This window comes from Tenebrio molitor, chromosome 8 (genome assembly GCF_963966145.1).
Source record: "Tenebrio molitor chromosome 8, icTenMoli1.1, whole genome shotgun sequence".
In the NCBI taxonomy this organism is placed as follows: domain Eukaryota; kingdom Metazoa; phylum Arthropoda; class Insecta; order Coleoptera; family Tenebrionidae; genus Tenebrio; species Tenebrio molitor.
Window position 1 is genome coordinate 7,569,767 of NC_091053.1, and position 23,023 is coordinate 7,592,789.

General features: G+C 33.6%; 1 protein-coding gene across 2 annotated transcripts in view; it reads right to left on the minus strand.

Annotated features, from left to right (window-relative positions):
- Nucleotides 1–6,928: 6,928 nt before the first annotated feature.
- LOC138136877 (uncharacterized) overlaps nucleotides 6,929–23,023 on the minus strand; it is a 50,612-nt gene continuing 34,517 nt past the window's right edge. For both annotated transcript variants that reach the window (XM_069056196.1, XM_069056197.1), the window contains exon 4: nucleotides 6,929–7,656. In XM_069056196.1, the coding sequence (XP_068912297.1) occupies nucleotides 7,322–7,656 (335 nt within the window). In that variant the 3' untranslated portion in view covers nucleotides 6,929–7,321. The remainder of the gene's footprint in view (nucleotides 7,657–23,023) is intronic.

A 23,023-nucleotide genomic window follows, 5' to 3' on the forward strand; every position in this document is an offset into this window, starting at 1 on the left:
TACCATCGTTTTATTTCTCACCACACAATAATGTCGACAGAACAGTTCATCAACGTAAGATTTAAATTTTGTATACATAGAAAATTAATCCACTTGGGGAAAATGTACAGTGCATTTTTTTAACTGTTGCCATATTTTTGTAATAAATCATGAATAAGACCACGTAATGCATACTGTTAGAACAACGACAAGCAGTTGTATTTTACTAATTTTACTCTTCAAAGTTGAAATTAATGAACGTAAATAATTTGACAAAAAAAGTAGTATGCGATATGGGAAGAAAAATTAGGTTTTATATTTTAATTTATTATTTATTTTAATCATAGCCTCGAGGAGATCTCGCTATTTATTTTTTAAATGAAAGGGACAAAAGTGGAAATGGTCAGATGAGTCAGGTGCTGGTTGAGCCGACAGGGACGCTATTCTGGTGACCGCTCGACGTGCTATTATTCCGGCGCGCTAGAAAATATTTTTTCACAACTTTTTCGACAGTTAATGATATTGAATTGTAATCTATCCGATAGTTTAAAAAATCTTCCAACTTTGTTCCAAAAATCGTTTGAATATTTTCATCAGAACAAAAGTTAACAGGGGGTATAAGTTTTACCATGCAATTCCCTATGGCAACAGTTAAAAAAAATGCACTGTATATCGAGTTCTAGATTACTGTCTATAGCTTTTAATTGTCAAGTAGAAAGTGGACCAGGTGTGGAAATAAGTTTTCAATCACAGTGTTAGTCATTTTAATGTCGGTAATTGATAATTTTTATACCTGCTGTGTATGCAACCAATAAAACAAGTGCTTCACGAGTGGTAAAACTGGGTAAAACACAGAATAAACATTAGAATTAAGAATTAATGGAAAAACACAATAACTTTCTTTTAAATAAAGTTTACGTGTTAATAGTAGTAATTTTTCTAAACATTTTCGAAGACATTTCTCTTGAAAATGTAAATTATAGTTTGACAAAGTCATAATTATAGGACAGTTCTGTCTTCTGGTTGTTCCTGTTTTATATCTTTTTTAAATTAATTGCTAAAAAGATATAAATATATCAAATTCATTGTGCATAAATTCTTCGTTTTCAGCATTTTCAAATACAAGGTATTTCACGAGTGATAATGAGCCCGAAGGAACAAAAAATGCAACTCTCGATACATTTTCAAAAAAAAGCCGGACATTTTAATTTCAGTAGCCAGCTTTTTTCGGAAATGTAGTATGGGTTGCATTTTCAATTCTGTCGGGCACATTATCACTCGTGAAATACCCTGTGTAGTACTATGGCGGACAATAAATTTAGGCCGGCCTGTCATTGGCTTGACATCAAAATGTGAAGCTGGCATTATGTTCAACCGTTCAACTAACCCCATTTTCGATTTTTGTCATTCTTGTCATCGTGACAGCGATAATTAAAATTAAAATTGGGAAAAGAAGCGTGCACCAGAGAGCAGTGCTACGACAAATCAGTTATGCTAGTGCGTCATGATCTGTAAGTTACGAAAAGGGCGAAGGAAACGCCAAACAGCTTGAAAACCTTTAGTTTAACAAACTGACACATCAGTCATAATAACAATAAATGGTCGCTTGCATTGGCTTTTTTGAAATGTCAGAAATTTGCCGGCCTAAATTTATTGTCCGCCACAGTACAAATTTTTACATTTATTAGATATTGCTATTGCTAAAATTTGGTTATACAGGATTATTCAGATAAGAATACGGATTCACATGAGGGCCATAGGCAGCCCAAAATACACCTTCCAAAGCCACCTTGATAACTTATTAAATTGAATTTTTTTTTTCTAATTTGCTGTTTTAACAAAGCTATTAACACATCCGAAATCTTCTATCGTATCAAAAATAAATTACTCCCTAGAATTTAGGGATATGCGTTACTTGGTTAGGTTGGAGGCTATGTGGTTTCTGGTGACAAACAAAAGACATCGTAACCGTAAGGCAGCGAATTCTTTGTAACAGTTGCATAGGTATGGCTCTATTTCTCGCTAAGTGATGGATGTTTTTTCGTTTCACAATCAATTTTGGTTTCTGGCGGGATATTTAGTTGGACTTAATCTCTCAATTCATAGTAACCAACCTTAAGCATTTAAAATTACTTTTGAAAATTCTAGTTACACACAACATAAAAAACGTTATTTCTCTAAAAGTTCGAATTCTAGGGAGTAATTTATTTTTGACACGATTATACATTTTTTTATAAACTATTGTCAAAACGTCGTCATGTTGGTATGAGCCAATGCCAAACACTGATTCTCATAATAATACGATTGGTCACACTGAGTGTCAACATTTTTTTAATGTCATTGAACTTTTTAATAATTGTAATTGAGCCTGCGCCCTGACGAGCGAGAGTTTATTTCAAATTTGAAAAAGATTTCTCCTGATTCCTCATTAAATTTGTTTTGAAAATGAATTTGCGGAAGGAAGGTAAGGGAAGTGAAGTGAACATAACCTCAACTATGGTTTGGGATAAAAGTGTTATACAGCTGGTCCAGAGGGGTACGTTTTAGAGTGCTATAGTATGGTTTTTTTATTTAATTTTGACACTGACAGTTATTGTTTATTGAAAAAAAAATCACTTTACTATTCTAACAATGAGTTAAAAATGAATATTTTTGTTTCCAATTATTAAATTTAATTCACATATGACATACATTACTCTATTCTCACTTGTGGACACAAGAAAGTGAGAGTGTGACTGACACATCTGATTTATGTGTCTTGCTAAAAAAGTGAATATCAAACCGTACTACATCACTGACTCGCCTACGTAAAGATTTTAAGAAATCTATAACTGTTTGTTTGTTTGTTTTCATTAGAATTGTTACCTACTGGACCACTGTGTAAATTTGTTAGATACACGCAATTAGAATACATTATACAAATTATATACAATTTATTATTCATTATACAGTACATTAGTCTTAAGTTTTGTGGGTTCTAAATTGCTCCACTTAACACATTACCATATACTGAAACATCGAACGTGTCTACAAAGTGTAGCAATAGCAAGATACATACATATATACAAGACTCTCTAAAAATATTAATTTGTATTAGAATAGAGACAGGTCACTTAAAGCTTTTATACCGAGATAGTCAAAGCTTCTGGACAAACTGTTCTGCGAGAAAATAAACACCTCATAAAATATGTATTGACAAATTAGAAAAAAAAATTCATTCAAGAGAATTATTTAATTACTGTTTATATTGTGGAAAATAGGGAGGGTAGTTTTTTTTGGACGAATTGTGTGTCCTATTAATTTACCAAGATACATAGTTTGCTTCGCTGAATGGTTTTAGCATAGAAGTTTTCACTTCTATCGTGCGGTCTTAAGCACACACTCTTTTTTGAATTTTTGTTTAATATACCAAAAGAGTACAACTCTATAGATTATTATGACCAGTTGCAAATTTTTTAACAGGACGCTTGTAATAGTATTTAACATTACTAGCATGGTAAAAAGGGTTTTTACTGGCGACAGGAGGATATGACTGGAGAGCCGAAGGCGAGCCAGTCACCTTCTGAAGCCAGTAAAACCCGTTACCATGCGTGTATTGTTGAATATTTTATTTGTTCCTCACTTGTAAATAGTTATACTCGTACAAACTATTAAAAATTCCAGTATTTGAAAAAAAAATCGTATGAGCTTTACACGTATTGCTTTGGAAACGCACATCACTCATATGAGCACGGGTGTAAAATTTTACTGGCTAACCAGTAAAATTTTACATTCTTGCTAGTATAATTTTACATGCTAGCCAGTTAAGAGACATTTTCAAGGTGAATACAGTGACTTGATAAACTGATGTTTACAAGTAGGGAACAAATAAAAATATAAAAAACAATAAATTAAACTAAATACATATTTAGATCTACAAACACAACATGTTTGTGGAACTTTTGACTAACGCTGTATGTTTAATTGAAGAGTATGAAAAGGGACAAGAACAAATTGGATGGACATTGATTAATTAATTACATTATTTATGAATTTTAAAATGTACTCGTATGTGATCTTCGAAAATTAAAAACAAATATTTGCGGGGTCGAGTTTAGGAATGGGTGGAACTGAAACACAATTTTTGAAGTGAAAACTTCCTTTGGGCGTACCGCATGCATTATTATTCCCGGGCAGTGAATTGGTTGTGGCGTCACGCTAAAATCGTCAGGCTCGGAACGGTTCGGAACGTCAGGCTCGGATTGTCAGTAGTAAAGCAAAGTGATTTCGAGGTATATGAGACCTATACCATCTTGTAGAGGACATTTTGAGCCATAAGAAATTGTCATTTACAACTTTCTTTAGTGGAATCGAACTTTGAGAATGGCCTTTATACGTAACCGACTAGATAGCCGAGGTGAAGTCTGAAAAACTACGTTTCTCGTAACATTTAACGCTATGTTAATTCAACTATTGAAGCTATAATTTTGATCTTCTATTGTTTATAATAAAAAGTAAGCGCTTCCAACAGTGAGTTGGAAATTTCGAAAATATCGATGGATTTGAAAAAAATTATTAATACATTTTGATTAATCAATAACGCGCGTCGAAAACTTCACTTTGCTTGGACCTATGTGAAATGTCAAAAATTTTGATACACATGCCGCTAGTCAAATGTACAGTCGCGAGCAATAAATTTTGGTCGTCAAGGTCATTCTTTGACGCAATCGAAAATGCTCCATTGTAAAACAGTCATAAATATCATAACCTATCATCATGTTGTATGACATTAATTGTCATTTTTTTCTCATTTTTTGACAGTTTGTTGACATGGGCATAATCAGGCAGGGAAAATTTTTAAATTGTGACAATCTAACCAAATTTTGAAATGACATTGTCGACCAAAATTTATTGCTCGCAACAGTAACTAAGATATTGAAAAGGTTTTTAAAAAAAGAATTAAGTCGCTAGCCCGTATACTTTTTGAAAAAATAATATTTTATTCGACGAGTGAGGGCGCGAGACGCCTGGCAGGCAGCAATAACCCGACACGCTGTTTTACTACGTATTTATTTAAGATATTAAAATGAATTTGAATTCAAAGTACCGTGCGATCGAAAAAAAAGTCGAAACGGCCAGGATGTATACACTTCAGTTGGCAGCACAAATGTTATCAGATGTCATTAATTACAATAGTAACTTCCCGACTTTCAAGGCACTTACCAAAAACTTGCCTTGACTATTTTGTTTTTCCATACCTGAAAAACAACGTGTTCAAAAACAGGCGTGGCACAATTCCTGAATTAATGCAAGTAATTACTGATAACTGCAATTTAATTGATGTCCCGACTTTGCGAAGGTCATTTGAAAACATGAAACGAAGAGAGTAGCATTATGTTTGGAAGCTGAAGGCAGACATTTCGAACATTTACTCTAGTTCGTAAATACGATTGGAGCTCCTCATGATTCTTTTACAAACGACAGGTCACACATAATGCACACCTTTATGAAAATCAAGATTTCAACGTTCTCAAAATCACTAACCTAACTTTTAAGACTGACATCTGATAATTGAAATTTTAACGAATTGCCAACTGAAATTTTTGGTCACAGCCAACTCTAATTTTTTTTTCGATCTCACGGTATTTAGTGGTATTTTAGCTATCATAAACCCGTTGTTCCTGATTTCTTCAAGTAGTATTATTCATAATAATATACTTTATATAATACAGGGTGTTTCAGCTAAGACTTTCGAGCCTAATATCTCGGTTATTTGCCAACGGATTTTTATGAAATTTAAAATGCAGATATTTTAGACCGTGAAGGTTCAATTAGTAATAATAAAATTACCTCAAGTGAAAAAATGTAATTTTAACACATGTTTCCTTTATCGAAAATTATGGGCGATTATTATTAGATTGTTAAACATTAAAAAATTGTGGTCTACACAAACAATTAAGTAAATCACTTGTCTGATTCAACGAAAAGATTAGATTTTGTCGTTAAAAATTTAATGTAAAATTTGAAGGTATTTGAGCAGTTACCTTTTGAAACAATTGATGATTAATTGCCAAGCAACATTTTGTATACCTTTTAAAGTCTGTCAAAATTGGGCGCGCTTTATTAGAAACGTCAAATTGTGAAAATTTATTGAAAATACTCTAAAAATAGACTACAGCGGCAGAAATTTCAATATTGTTGAAAAAGGAAAAAAAATTGCCTAGTGTCGTAAGAACTTCAATGACATAGTTCGTTTTCTCGTGGAATACAATCCAAATGTAGGCTTTACAAAATGTAAGGTTAAGAGAGTCGTCAATTTATTTGAAGACCCAGGAAGCGTAGGTGAACTAAATTACCTTGCTAAAATATCCCGATCGTGTTTTAGTCCTTTATGGAAGAATTAAAGCATCCAATATAATAAATTACGTCTAAATGTCGTCTTTAACTTTGTAAGTGTTTGTAAGGTTAAAAAGATAAACGTCAAATATGTCACTTGCGCTTCTGCGAAAAGGGATGACCAAAATTCTGCAAAACTGCGCGTTTGTTTCATACGCGTCTACGTTTTTGCATTTGCAGCCACGTTTAACCCAGTTTTTTGCTTTTTTCTTGCAAACCAGACGTCTTTCAAGGATGAGTTTTTCCCTACAGCATTTTTTATTGACGATCAATTTTTTATGTAAATCTTAATTGATTCAACATTTTAAAAAGGCATGTAAAAATTACGTTTTTAAGACTTGGGTGATTGCATTAATGGGATTTTATTCTTCACCGTCTAAAATATCAGCGTTTTAAATTTCACAAAAATCCGCTGGAAAATAACTGAGTTATTAGTCTCGAAAATCTTAGCTGAGACACCCTGTACATATGTCTTAATTAAAATCAATTACGAACGTCATAGAAGTTTTCACTTCTGTCGTGCGGTCTTAAGCACACACTCCTTTTTTATTTTGTTAATACGAGCTACAGCACCTTTGAGGGAAGTTGTATCGTTAGCACTCAAGTGTAAATATTTAGTTGAAATAAATGTAAGATAATGTGTGGTTTGATTCACCAGAAATTAATGAATTTTGTTGTTTGCTCGTGACAAATTTGAGAGATTCTAATTTTGTGTTGTCGCCGAACTGTGTGGCCAAAAAACCCCAACGAATCGGTATTTCTTGGCCCAGCAACAACCGAACAAATTTCCGAGACGGACTCCAAGCTAAATTACAAGATCTCGACGCAAATATATCTACACGACCCAAGCTATCCTGCCCACCCTATCACAAGTAGTCGTCGTCGTCGCCGGCACCGAGAACCCTCCGATCCCCCCCACGACGCTGACCCCAACGCCGGCCCCTTGGGGATCGGGGGGAGGCGCCGATCAGTCAGGGTCGTATTTACAGTCGATCCTCAGGAGCATGAAAACGGCGAGGAATGTGATGACGGAGAGCAACAACTCCACCGAGGCCAGGATCAGTAGATCGGTTTCTTCCTCGATGGGGTCCGCTTCGTTGATGCACACGTGGTCCTGGTAGCAGCTCAGCACTTTGGTCGATTGTAGCATCAGGATCGCCAGGAAGGAGCATGCCGTGGCCCAGAGGAACGTCAGAGGGATGGCGATCTTGACTGAGGGGCCGAGGAAGCGCAGGTGCGAGCCGGGCATACAAGTGGAGGTGCGGTAGCCGCCGAAGCCTTTGGTGGTGTGGATGCTGGCGGCTGGAAAACATAACAAAAATTATTTTTCAATTGTGAAACTATTACAAAATTATTAATTTGCAGATCTCTTAATTAAGGCTCTTAGGCCCATATTCACCAACGCCATTTAAAGTTAACTGTAGGTTAAAATGCTTTGTTACTTAGATACCTATTGTTGTAACAATGCTTTCGTATAATTTAACCTACAGTTAACTTTAACTGGCGTTGGTGAATACGGCCGTTTGAGGTGCAATAATGTAGGTACGGTTAAACTGTCACTTTTTTCAGAACGGAGTAGAAGTACTTCAAGTCCTAAGAGTAGAAGTCTCCCACAGACGGCTAGACCGGGTCAAATGTCAGGTCATTTGAAGTATTTGTCACAATTTCTTTATCAATTATACGAAATATTTAATAAATAAGTTATCCCCATTAAGATAAAGTCTCTAAAAAAGCGAAATAACGAAATGGATATCAGATCAGATGTCAAACAAATGTCAAAAATAGCCCAAGATTGTTCTTCACTGTTAATAGGTAAACAGTTGTGAGTTGTAATCGTTTGCTATTTACGTTTTGATAACTTTTGTTGTATTTAGCGACTATCTGAAGTAAGTGTGTACTGTTCTAAAACGAAATGCGCGGCGACGGCTCCAAAATTGATGCAGATCGCGGCAAACTCAATGTAGATCTAATCAGACCACAGTCCCGGACAAAAAGTGAACGATTTCTACGTAACTGCTCCTGATGCAAAGTTTCTGGCTACGTAGGTAAAATTTCTGAGTTCGCTAGAGGAAGAATTATAAATTATCATTGTAGGTTAGGTCTTACTTGTCACTAAGTGTGACCGCTTTCGATGCAATGAAATCACCAATTTGACACTGAAAGATATCGAAGATTTGGGCTCTGCTATCGTAGTAAAAGTTCAGGATACTAAAACTTACAAATCGCGATCATTCACTATTTTGGGAAAGTTTTACGTGTAAATTTGCAGAAAGTACATGGTATAGAATGGATAACATTGTAGACTTTACTAATATTTTCAAAACTTCAAGTACCAATAATAAGGGAAGTAGAAATTACTAGTGCCTTAAAATTTGAAGATTGTAACTGCAGGAAAAGAAAAATAAATAAGTGAGTTCATGTGATCCGCTTGAAGATAAAATAGTATACTCGTATCATTCAGAGTAGAAGTTCTTTTCGTGCTTCGCCTAGTTGTCGACCTCAACTACGTTTCGGTCTTCAATCTCTGGGCTTAACACAAAAAGAGATACTTCTACTCTTAATGATATTTCTAATCCTTATATACTATTTATTTACATTTCATTCATCACAATTAAAGTTGTAAAAAATGGTATCTGTAGGTAGCAGCTCAACAAATAGTAGAGATATTATTAACTTTAATGGGAGAATATCTTAGGGCGTCGACTATTTTGACATTTTTTCCTCAATAGTCCAGTCGTCAGCGAGGTCTAAAGCAGTTTATCCTACAAAGTGTGGTGGAGAAATGGTATTTGATAATTTTATTAGATTTGAACATGTGTATTCCTCAGAAATGGTGGATGCGCCGGAATATTTTTTAGCTAAAAATTATAATCCCTCCCTTGTTGTTTAACTTAAAGCAAATCTAAACACCGTGTTTTATCAACTTAATTAGGGCAAGCAGAATGCAAAAACCCGCATGATTTTATCTTTGTATTCCAGTTGCTAGGTTATTTTACTTAACAAAGTGTAGCCGAGAAATGATATTTGGTAGTTTTATAGACACAAATATGAATTTGAAGAGATATGAAGGTGCAACAGGAGTATTTTTGACAATAACCCTTTTAAGATTGTTCCTACGGTAAAAACTGCGCAGACCAATTTTGTAGCTTATTAAATTGTGAACGAAATCTTTTGTACAAAAGTTTCTGAACGACCGATAGTTCCTGAGATACGGTCGTTAATATGCTGGTTTGTTGACGACGAAGACGGCGCCCGTTGAATTCGCGTTACTATTGCTTTTATTAATTAATTTTTAACTACATGTTTTAAGATTCTTCTAGATGAAATCGTAAACATTTCATCAAGGAATCCAGACGGTATGTACGTTGTCGAAGAATTTCTTTAGTCGAAGGTATAAAATAACAAGACCTAATTTTTTTAATACATTTTTCAATTTTACGAAAACTTTTTGTTTTGATAATTTTACGAGTTGAATTTGGGCATTTTTATTCTTGTTAAAAATTTTCAAATATCAACGAGTAAAATTGTATAAAGCAAAAATGTTTAAGTGTAAATTGGAAAATGTATCAGATATAAAAAATTAAGTCGTGTTATTTTTCGCAAGATTAATTCCAGAATATGTACAAACTTTAACGTTAATTATTTATTTATAATATAGTTACTAAAAACAGAATTATTAAAACCAACTTGCGATTCCGACAGGAGTAGCATGCAATTTTAATCATTTTAGACAGGGGTAGTAGGACGTTTTTGTCGTGATAAGAATTTTTGATTTGATGAAAGCAAGCGCTCTGATTGGCTGAACACGCACATTTGATATATATGGAAATTAATCTCAGTTATTTTTCGAGCTTGTTATTAACAAATGATAAGTTTGTCATTGCAAACAAACATGTTATCTTCATAGTCATTGAGTTAAAAAATTTCCAAAGAAGATTCTTTTGGCAAAATTAATTTGCTACAAAACTAGATATATTTTGACTTATTATTATTGGAAAGCTCTAAACCTACCTAATGCAGTTTTACAGATGTCATCATATTAGTCACTCAAACATTAACAGGGACGAATATGATTTTAAATTCAATAATTTTTAAGTTCTAAACATCTAAGGACAACATGTTGATTATGATTTGTCTGACAAATTCTTCTTTGGTTGATTATTACTCAGAAAATAGTGGAGCCAAAAAAGTATTGAAATAAATTTTTTGTTCGAAACTGTCAGAATTTGAGAATTTTCTCCTGTGTGAACGGATTTTGATAAATTTGATAACTTGTCAAAACGAAACGTCAAGCTAACTTTAAACATTTTCAGCGATTTGGAGCCTTTAAGGGGCTCGTCGAACACAAAAACATTGTATTCAACTCGTTCTTGTGTAAATTGGGCTTTTTTGGCACCCGTTAAAACGAGTGTTTTAACTGGCCCACTCATGCCAAAAAAAGCCCAAATTACACACGAACTCGTTGAATAAACTACTATTTTAGCAACGTAGCATACCTTTTTCATTCCTTGACGGGTTTTTTCTCACTTACAACATTGTCGAAAGTGATTGTTAAATTGTTAAAAAAAAATTCCTAACTATAATACATTTTACCATTCTACAGGGTATTTCATGAGTGATAATGAGTCCGACGGAATTGAAAATGCAATACATTTGCAAAGTTAACGTGGATATTTGTTTTTTCATTTAAAAAACATAAAACTCTGTTAGATAGCTGTGCAGTTTTGTAAAGTTAGACATAAACGTCATTCGCTTGGTTAAATAAAATTGTGAAAAAACGAAGAGTTTTTGGAAAAATATTTATTGTCTGCATAAACGCGCACGGCAGGAGCATTTTTATTACATTCACCATAAATCAGGATCATTTCTGTTTTCTCATTGGTCGAATTTTAACTCTTTCATAAATGTCAACTGGATTCATAATTTCATTTTAAAACAATATGATATTTAAAAAAAACACCTTAACTTTGGTAATGTATTGTGGGTTGCATTTTCAATACCGCCGGGCTCATTATCACTCGTGAAATATCTTGTATACTTGTATCAAAACGTAATATCTTTTGTAATTTTTATGCAATTGTAATTTTAGAGGTATTATCCTAAATATCATTGTACAAGGTCATTATAAATGTTTCTTACATCTAGTTGGTGTAGCGGTGCACCAAAAACATAGCGCACAGCCACCTTCGATGTTAGAAACATTTATAATAATGACCTTGTATTTGGAAATAAAAATTGCATGTTGTTCAAAATTGATGAAAAATGCAACAGTAAGGCGAGAATACCAACGAAACAGAAACTATTGATGGTAAAGAAATTTTTATTACAGAGTTGTTCTAAATTTTATAAGAAAAAAAATGTGTAAGACAATTTTTACCGTAGGAATCATCCTAAATATATTATTGCTAAAAAATGTGTCCTTGCTCCTTCTCACCTGCATAATTCGTCAAATAGATATGTTTACGTATGTATGTACAGTCGCGAGCAATAAGTTTTGGTCGTCAAGGTCATTCGTTGACGACTTTTTGGAAGTCCCAACTGGGTTGCCACCCTAGCTTCTGACACATCTGTCTCAGTCGGCGAAATAATTTTTACTCTGTTAAATTACGATATTGGAGACATAATTTTCAATGTTTAGAATAAAGATTTGACAATTTTTTTTTTATTGACTTTTATTGACATTGCTCCTAATTAAGCAGGCAAAATTTTTAATTTGCGACAGTAAGTAGCGAAAAATTTCAAAATGACCTTCACGACCAAGATTTAATGCTTGCGACTGTACATCAGATTTACAAAATTGCTAAATATCATTATTTCTCGACTACACTTTGATCAGTAAAATTATCTAGCGACGCACAATTCGCCGAAATCCCAAAAACCTGGTCACGAAGGTTGTTCGCTGATTATTCGCGCTATGAATAGTTGGTTTTTGATGAAATCTTGTATGTTGAGGTTTTCAAGGTTGCTGGTTATGAATCTGCAATTTATTTTGCAAAAAAGCAAAATGGCGGACCCGAAATGGCGACAATTTTTTTTTTAAATTAACAGAATTTTATCAAAATCAGTATATGAGGATTTTCGAGGTCGCCCAATACGATTTGAATATTAACTTTTCGAAAAACAAAATGGCTGATCCAAAATGGCGAACCTTATTTTTTAAAAGTTAACAAAACGTCACCAAATTCGGTATTTGGGGTTTGCAATGTCGCTGAACACGAAATAAGCATCTACTTGTCAAGAAACAAAATAGCGGATTCAAAATGGCGTAGGTACATTTTTGTCCAAAAGTTAACCAAACCCCACCAAACTCAGTATTTGGGAGTTTTCAATGTCGTTTAATATTAATACGAAAAGAACATTAACTTCTTTTAAAAACAAAATGCCTACATTTTTTTAAAGTTAAGCAAATTCAGTTTATGGAGATAGGTATATAATGTGATCTATAGAATATACTGGTATTCCATTGACATATTCATTGTATTCTTAAATTGTATTTTACAAGCTTCTCGTTGTCTATTGTAAACTACTAAAAGTCAGTAAAATCGTATATTAAATCATTAGTTTACATTAAAAAAGGTTTCCTTCATCTCCTGCTCATTTCATTTTCAACAACTTTTTTCGCTTCATTGATTCAAACTATTTTTGAAAAGAAAAAAACTATCTTCTTTCCAAATAAACATCATCTCCCATAGTTTCTGTAATATCATACAAGTTATACAAAATATTAAAATGTTTTAAAAATAAAGTATTAAAAATAAACGGTGGATGTACTCGTAAGTATTTATTTATATAAAAAATTATCAAAATAAACAAATTATTATTCATTGTTTATGTAACACCGGGTTCCTGTTATCAGTATTTATTCAAAAATGCACTTTATATACACATACGATGTATATACATGCGAAAAATCATTTATATACATCGCCTGTTAAACGCACTTGAATATTCGTTTGTTACACGAGCGTGCAAAATTGTGGCTAGAAGGCAAAAAGGCAGATAAAGGCAGCGGCATTTTTGTATATCAAAAGGTAAACGTGTAATTAACATTAAGAAATTAGTTTGACCGTGGGACTCCGTGGGACTTTTGACTTAGCATCACATTTATCACAAGTACCTAACGCGCGCTCTCATCAAGTTACTGGACAGTGAATTGGTAATAACAAAATCTGTTCGGGTTAAACGTTTTTTTTTGTTACATAATATTATTCTACTTAACTTTAGGAGAAGAATCCATTTTACACGAAGTTCAAACAGTAATAATTAACAATTGTACGGCGTTTTTAAAACGTAATATTTTTGCGCGGCTAGCACACGAAATTCAGGGTGCTCGACGCTCACTGTCCAAATGGAATATAATAATAGAAACCCCAAATATTTGCACTGGTCAAAAGCTCAGAAAGATTCTAGGGGGGGCATTACATATATTCCATAAGTAAAAAGTTCATAAATGGGAAATTTTTTTTGGAGACCTGTGACCAGGTTTTCGGGATTTCGGCCCACTGTGCGACGGGAGTAAAGTTACCGCTAGAGAGTCATGCAGGTTTTTACATTCTGTCTGCCCTGATTAAGTCTATAAAACATTTTGTTTAGATTTGCCTTATGTTAGGAAGAGATCATTTAGGAAAAAAAAGGAAAACATTATCCCGGCGCATCCACCATTTCTGTGAATTTTTTCGATATACTCAAATGGTGTTAGATGTTAAGGGTATTTTGTATTCAATTCGTCACAACTACGACTGACATTATATCTTTCGGATTTAATAATAGGCATAATATACCGCGTCCCCACTCATATGAAAGCACTACAATGATTCGATCAGTTTGGATGAGAGACTGCCGAGGGAAATCGCATTCCGTTGTAACTTCAATACTTCATATTGAAAAAGCAATATCGCTTGACGAGGTACAATCTTTTTCATATAATGCAAATTACACTAGTCAAACCACACGATTTTCCGTAACATGCTATACACAATATATGATATAATTTCATTTACCTAAATTCTTATCTCTCATTCACTTTCTAAATAGTTCTTAAAATTCTTACAGCTTTATCAATATTTGACAAGCAACTTACAATTGAATGACTAATTAGTAATTATACAAATAATAATAAATTTTTTGTGCTGCCGTAGTTGCAATTGGCATTTTTATTGGACGATTAGCGTGCGGCAATGGAAATGAGAAAACTCTAGTGCTGCAATGAACAAACAAGAAATCTAAGGCAAGAAAAAATAAACTAATTGCGGCAAATCAAGTATTACTGAAAGACAATTATGTCTCTAATGTTATAAAACAAAAGGTGCTCGTAAATATTTAAAAAATGCTAAAATGTGTTAATTTTAGGTTTGGGGGGTTTATTTATAAAAATTTCGGTTGGTGACCTTGCAAGCTATAGAGTTGCGTTTGAATTTGAAATTCTAGCACTGACAGATTGACATTTGACATATTTAGTGCTAAATTGATTACCAACATAATTTTGTTTAAGTAATATTTATTATGTTAATGATTCAAAAATATGTTTTATTACAAAAGGCAGCACAAAAAATATTGTATGGTACTCTTGTGAAAACTCCATTGCTTTACTCACTCACATATAGCGCTCGACTGCGTCTCGCGCCATATTACCGTTCGTAAAGCAATGAATCGTTTTCAACACTTGTAACATAAATAACTATTATCTTCAAGCGGTCGAGAATCGCGCCTTTGCGTATCTCTGTAGAAACGGTTGAAGTGTTTTTTTTTTGTAAACCAAGTCAAATGTAAGGTAAGATAAATTAGTATACATCATTCAGAGTAGAAGGTTTTTTTGTGGTTCGCTCAGCGCCGCTCGACTTCGTCTCGATCTTCAATCTCTGGGCTCAGCACAAAAAGACTCACTTCTATTCTTAATAATATAATCTATATTGTTTTGACAGAAATTTGTTGTGAAATGGATTCTAATTCCGAATCAAAAACATCCTCAAATATTCAAGAATTTGACTGCAAGTGGTTTGACACCCGAAATGTCAAAACAACTTTACGAACGTGCTCTGTATAAGAAATTCGAAGATCGGTGTCAACGAAGTTAATGTTTATGTTGTTCATGAAAAGGTAACCTTGGCATATTTTAGAAATATGAAAGCATTGAAAAGTTTTGCGATATGGATTCTCGTTATGTAAAATGCCTACTGCAATAATCTTTTTGGCTGACAACTCGTTTTCTGAAATTTGAAATTTGTTGTAACCACTAATACATATTTGCAAAACCTGTCAAAGACTGACATTTGATAAATAAAATACCAGAAAGTTATCTATTATACCGATAACTGATATGCTTACGATTTATACCACAAGATGGCGCCATCAGAATTCACAATTTTTCAGAAGAAACGGATCAATGGTAGCGGTATCTCGACTTAGTATAAATGGACTTTATTTATGATAAGCTAACAGTTTTTTTGTAGGTTCCTGAAATTTTCGTGGTATTTTACACACTCAGTGCGGTAAAATGACAGATAGTTTGATTAGTGTGTAAAAATCAAGATACCGTAGCTGTTCAAAATGTGTAAACATGTCATTTAGAGTTGAGGAGGCCAAAAAGTCCATTTTTTAATTATATTCCAATGTACCTGTTAATTAAAAAGCAGAACAACTGTTATATTGCTATCTTTGTTCAACATAATGTAAAACAAGTTATTGAACTCTTGTACTTATTGTATTAAGTGATAGATCACAGAAATATATTATTAGCCAAAGCAATGTCTTGCTTTGAAGGCAACTATTTATGATACCTTTTTGTTCTCTTTAAAATTTGTAGCCAAATAAAAGCAACACATGTTCATTCTCTCAGAATTGATTCTGGTTCCAACGAGAAGCAATATATGTTTCAGTTCTCCCATAACTTACGAAAATTGTCATTAAATGGAAGGTGGCACAATTCTTTACATTGTCGGAAGCCAGCTTACAAACAGTATCACACCAGATTGGAAAGCACTTTTGTCCGTTTTCTCCAATTGTAGAAAAGTTCACTCGAGCCACAGCACATCAAAGTATTTTTTTAAACAACCGTATTATTATAGCGTAGAGAGGGCAACAATTTCCACATTTTCACTTTCCAGAAATTTTATTTCACCAATTCCAGCTTGTTTATATTTCGGTAACAGTTTTCCCTGTTATTTCAGGACTTCGCGATGACATTTCCATGCGGCGTAAATTCCGAACTTTGGGGTAGACAGAAAATTAGCACTGTTGGCTGCGTTACAACGTTCAAATTTCATTTCCTAACTCGGTAACTATGCTGATAGAAACCGAACGATAAGAGAATCCGTTTCCCACCTGATACCAACGGCTCACATTTCACATGAAATATAGAGATTTCGGTTTTTGTTCGTGCGGTACCGCAGAAGATTAACTCCAAATAGCAGAGGATGAGAGAGCGATGGGAAATCCGTTCGTGTGAGTTACAAACAGCCTAGTCCCGAAAATGCGAGATAAAAAAACGCAAGGAGGAAAGAAAGCTTTATTTCATTGTAATAAGGACATTTATAGCGAGGAGCAATAAATTGGCGTGGAGATGGAATAATCGCTTTCCAGGTTGACAGTTGTAGAAAGGAGGCGCAATTTATTCAGGATAAAAGAAGGATGAAGAATGACAATATCTGCCGTAATTAGAGCCACTTTTTAATCCTGCGGCGCCTTTGAGCGTCGCTGATTACATCAAACAAATAATCAAAGTTTTAGTTCTGTTGACAGAAATCAGCTTTCTTAGGCGATTTTGGCGGCGGGCTCGATAGACTGCTGACTGGAGAATCTGCTCTCGAGTGCAGTTTTATCGATAATTTGAGTCTTTTATGATTTGACGCTTTCTTTGCCCCAAACTTTCGTTCGGTTGTCGCAATTATCGGGACCCGAATATTCCGTTGGGAGAACGAGTCATGTTTTATTTAAGTCCTCCAAGAAAAATATTTGCGGCGCAGGTACGAAATTCACATTTAAATTGCCGATATTCAGTTAACGGAACGAAAAATTGTAGAGTTTTATGACTGCGTTACGGCTTTGACCTGAGGGAAATTTGTGAAGGAATGTATTGGGAAATTTATGATGCATTACTTTGGCTTTGTGAACGACATTTCTCCTAAATTAAATTTTTAACAAGAAAAACTAGGCAAGAAATTTAAAAGTAAAACGATGCTGGTTCAGTTTTTTATTTAGACAGGTTATAAATAATATGTAGATACAGGGTGAGCAACAATAACTGATTCAGTTGGCAAACAAATTTTTTACATAAAATGTTCAAGACTGTGAATTGTACCTATTTTGGTTTGTTTTATTGACATTATTGACAGCTGGTATACATTTCAAATTTAAAACTCTTGGTTTTTGTAATCGTTTATTAATAAAATGGTTTTCTCGTTGGAACATGACATAAAAGTCACCAAAAATCACCAGAATTTATTGCCAACTCAATCAGTATTTGTTGCTCACACGGTATTATATTGCTTAAGGGCCGGTTTCATCAACGCTAGTTAAAGTTAACTGTAGGTTAAAATATACAAAAACATTGTTATAACAATAGGTAACTAAGCAACGGATTTTAACCTACAGTTAACTTTAACTGGCGTTGGTGGAATCGGCCCTTAGTAAATTAATTAAACAAGGAATATTGGGAACAAATTTATTATAATTTGTACAAGGTAAAATAGACGAGCACGAGACGAGGACTTGTTCAATTTTGTTATTTTCAACAATATCTCCTTTATGCAAATCTAAATCCCAATAGGTCCTTTTTCATTAACGTTGGGTTAAAAAGTTGTTAAAAATGGTGATCTATGTTACTGCGTTTGTCTGATCACGTTATCTCTGATCACGTTTAAGAGGTTTATTGATTCAATGCTGACGAAACAAATGCAAAAACTCGCGTGAAACTAGCTCTATTATACAGACTGTCTATAAAAGAATGTAGGATCGCAGATGGCGCTGGAATTTAAATTTGCAACCTCGTTTAAATTCTTGAAATACTAATCGCAAACTGTCAAATATTCACAAGCTTTCATCACAAAGTCAGCTCATTTGCGCTTTCGAAGTCCTGCTTTGTTGTTTCTTGCGTTCCTGATCAGGTTGTTCTTAAAAATAAAGCATTTTCCAAAGATAGATAATTTCCAGTGATGTTACAAAGGTATTATCGAGAATAAATAAACCAGGAACGCAAGAAACAACAAAGCAGGAATTCGAATTCTAAAGCGGAAATGAGGTTAAGTTGACTTTTTGTTGACATGTTGTGAATATTTGCAATTAGTAATGGATGAATTTAAAGGGGGTGGTAAATTCAAATTCCAGAGCCCTCTGCGATCCCACATTCTTTTATAGACAGTCTGTACATGATTCTTCAGAAAATTAAAACATTTTATTTTATAAAGTTGGAATCTTTTTGTTGTTTGTGCTTTCACAATGACATTTTTGCTCCCAAATGACATTTTATACTATCATAGTTTATACAGAGTGAATACTCTAAGAAAATCATGGCCAACCCTTACGCATTTAGATAACCAATTACTTATTTCTTCTTTCTTTCATTATTCTGATTGCAAATTCTTATTCGTGACTTATCCTCTTTACAATCTTCTTCACTCTAGATGCACAAGTATAATTAAAACTCAGAGCTTAGATCGAGATGGCTTTGTGAATTGTCTTTTGGGTTGCATTTTTATCTAGTCAGGCTCGTCATCTTACGTGAATAATCCTGTATATGATTAAATGTCTGTGATAGCTTTGTCGTTTTATGACGAGCAATAATTTCAGCAAATTGCATAACGATTATATGAAGTAATTAGCAGGAATGAAAGCTTGTATATTGTTAAATAGTCAATGTCAGCTTCATTTAGTAGAAAAGTAATTAACTACAATGACGGCTGTTTGAAATTATCTACTCATACCCTATACATATAGAGGTGCTTTTCACAAAACCATTATTATCAGTGTTTAGCGAACATCCAGAAATAATACTCAAGAGTAATGCATATTGTACCTAAAATTCAACAAAAAAAATAATTTGAATTTGGTGCCTGCAGTGTTATAATAGCAGTAGATTACCGAAAAAATACGGTTTTCAAAAATAGCAAAGTCAGTAGCGACTGTTCATGGATTTAAATGTTCCTTATTGATTCATTCATTTTATTCTCTCGTTAAAGATAGATAGTGATATCATTAATAAACGATCATATGACTTGTAAAACCGGAGCAACCCATTTAATTCCTCCCGCCGTTTCGTTCGATGTACAATTACTGTACTGTTTAAACCAATTTTGCAGATTATGATATTTTGACTTTTTTTCCGTAAAAATTTCTATACGATCAGCGTCTGAGGCATCGCCAAATATAATACCTAATGTTTGCGCGATTGTACTCAATTTGATTGTTTACCACGTCTGTTTCCAAGACGGTAAGCTCTGTTTACTCAAAAAACCACCACTTGTTGCTTTAGGTTGGTAAAATTTAAAAAACCTTAGGTAGATATTTTTTCATGCTATGTTGGTAACTATAAATTATGACATTTATTTGATTCAAAATAAAATTCAATTGCTTTGAATTTAATTCATATTGTTTTATTAGCAGCACGTTTCATTTATTTATTGATTCTTATTATTTTTACTTAAACATGCCCAAAAAAACAAGACACTTAATAAACATTTAACCTCAAAATCACCAAATTTTACACTAGACAGCGTTGACGATAGTAATTATCGAGGAAAATGCAACGTTGGTAGTTTTTTGATTTTTGAATGGACTTTACTTACTATTTATTTTACACTTTACAGCATTAAAGCTACCAACAATAAATACACAAATATCATCCATCATATTGGCCACCTATTAATAACCTACCACAAAATTAGCTGCCTAATTTAATAAATTAATTATCTAATTTTAAGAGAACTGATCTTGCTAAAAGTATCGGTCTTGGAAATTTTCTTTAACTGAATTATTTTTTAAGTTCAGAACGTCAAAAAATAGCGTGTTGTTTACTTGTTCTAACAAATTCAGCTTTGATTAATTATAACTTGGAAAATATAGGTACAGGTAAAAAAATACCAAAGAAATTATTAGCAACATAATTAGGTATATTATGTATCCAGAACGTATCATAATTATGATACGTTCTGGATTTCTTCATGGAATTTTTGTGATCTCAATTATTAGAAGAATTGTTAAAATATCTAAATTTTTTTATACCGGTTATAACTTTTACAATTTTTAAACAGTAGTTTGCAGGTACAGTTAGGGACACGGAGTTTTGGGCATCATTTTTCTGTCACTTCAGAAAATTGCCATATAAATCACTCTTTATTGTCAACGTGACATTCAAAAGTCAAATTTTGAAATTTATTTTCTGTTCACGTCAATCGCATGTCAATCAAACTCGTCGCAAACGGTAAAATTGAGGTTAATAATGTAAAACCTATTTTACATATTTTGACAATATATCACAGACAGTGATGCCCGAAATTCCGTGTCTCGAACTGTACCATCGTAAAAAACATTGCCTTTAGATGCAAAAAAACATGTTCTGGAAAATTGATCAATAAATATTGGATGATTCAAAATGATTGTGGATAAGTATGGCATCTATGTACGGAAATTTATGTGGCAACTGTTGAGTTGATATTTCCTTGACAGTTCATAGTCGCGCAATTTGCAATGGTATAAAAAAATCAAATGCACGCTTATTGTTCTTATTGGGTGCTGCTACTTACTCCACATCACAAGACTCGTCGCTTTCAATGATGCCAAGCTAGACTCGAATGGGCTAAGAATAGAACTCTGTTTTAGTCACAAGTTCAGGTTTTGCTTGTGAGGTCGTGATGGCAGTATAAGAGGCAGGTGTTTCCGGGGTGAAACGGAATATAGAGAATATAGAATTACTACAGAGATTGCGGTTTGTAGGGCTATACATATTATTGTTTCCCTCCACCACCCGGCGGCACGGCAATTTTGTCGGACTACATACACTATTACAGAATTACTATCAAGTAATAGTGCAGTGCCAATCAACATAATTACCGGCGTCTCGCCTCCACATTTTGACTTTGTTGTGTATTATGTTCTGTGTCAATGTTAAGGAACTTCCTCACGATGTGACATGAGTATAATAATATACCTTTTTGAATTTCAACTACCAATGTGTTCCCTAAATCCAGAATTTATTAAATTTTGTGTTCATGTCTGTGTTATACTGTGTGAATTTGGAACAGCTATATCTAAAAGATATACTTGCTTTTGTTATTTATTTAAAATAATAATGTCTGGTCTATTATGTATAATATGAATGTCAGTTAAAACTGTTCGATCAAAATATAATTTGTAATTGTCATTTTCCAAACAACTTTCTGGTGTATAACTATAATGTGGTTGTGTATTCTTTAATAAATTGAATTTAACAGCTAAACGCATGTGTATAATTTTAGCGAATATATCATGACGTTTCTTATATTCGCTTTGAACCAAAACGGTGCAAGAAGAAATGATGTGTTCAATTGGTTCCCCTTCAGCTCCGCAAATCCTACATTTATCAATTATTATTATTGTTGACGGCTAACAGGCTAGACGCCCAATTAGAAACCCTGCCAAAAAGAAAATGATACACAAAACACTATCACTACACAACAACCATTACACACAGAGCATCCCAACACCCAGGCTACATTTGAAATTTTTTAGGTTATGTTTATTTAAACACAAATATATTTTAGGTTTGATAAATGTCCTGTAACGACAACTGGAAATTGTTTTAATAAAAGCAGTATTGATCAATTGAAATCAACTTGTTTGAGAAATATGTTTATACCCCTGTATACAGTGTGAACATAAAGTTTGGGACAAAGTTCATAATAGCCTTATGTAATGTTTTTAGGAAAATCGCTCGGACAGAGCGTAATGACGTCATCACCAATTTTTTTTAATGCCAAACCCCACTTTTTTCTTCTCTTTCGGATAGTCCTTCCTACTACCTAAACGATAAATAAAGCAATGTAGTAGCTTACATGACAATTTTTTTGAGAAAATGATAAATTTTACTTGCAAAATTTAATTCAATTTTTATTTTTTTTTGTGTTGTATTCATTTACTCCAACACTCTTTGGTAGAAGTAAGAGTTTGACCCAATTAAGAGCTTTTGTTATAAATTCGCCATTTTATGGCTTAATTAACCCAAACCACGAAATTTCACCAGGACGTTAGTGTCTCGGGTGGTAAAATTAATTCACCATCATAAGCCCTCCAGCCATAATGTTCCAGCACGTGAAGGTAAATTAGTGCCGAAGAAGGCAACAGTGCGTCGAATTTTAGTTAGCAAACCAATATTTCACCGGTTTATTTGAATATATGCATAGCTATTAATTTCCATTAAGAAAACGTGTGTTACGGCGCAAGGATAAATCTGTTCCCTTGCTAATTATAAATTGGGGTTTTATTGAATTCAGGTCGAACAAAGCTGAGCATTAATTATGAAAAGTCAACGTTTTGCCAACACTCCATTAGCAGCTGAACATGGCTATTAATTTAACTAGCAGTTTAATAAGTCAAAGTTAACAAGCCACCCAACAAAGGCAAAGTTTGTTTGTGTTGTGTTACTTAATCCATGCTTAAAGTTCCCCAACTAGGATAAATTCCCGAGGCTGCGGGATTTTTC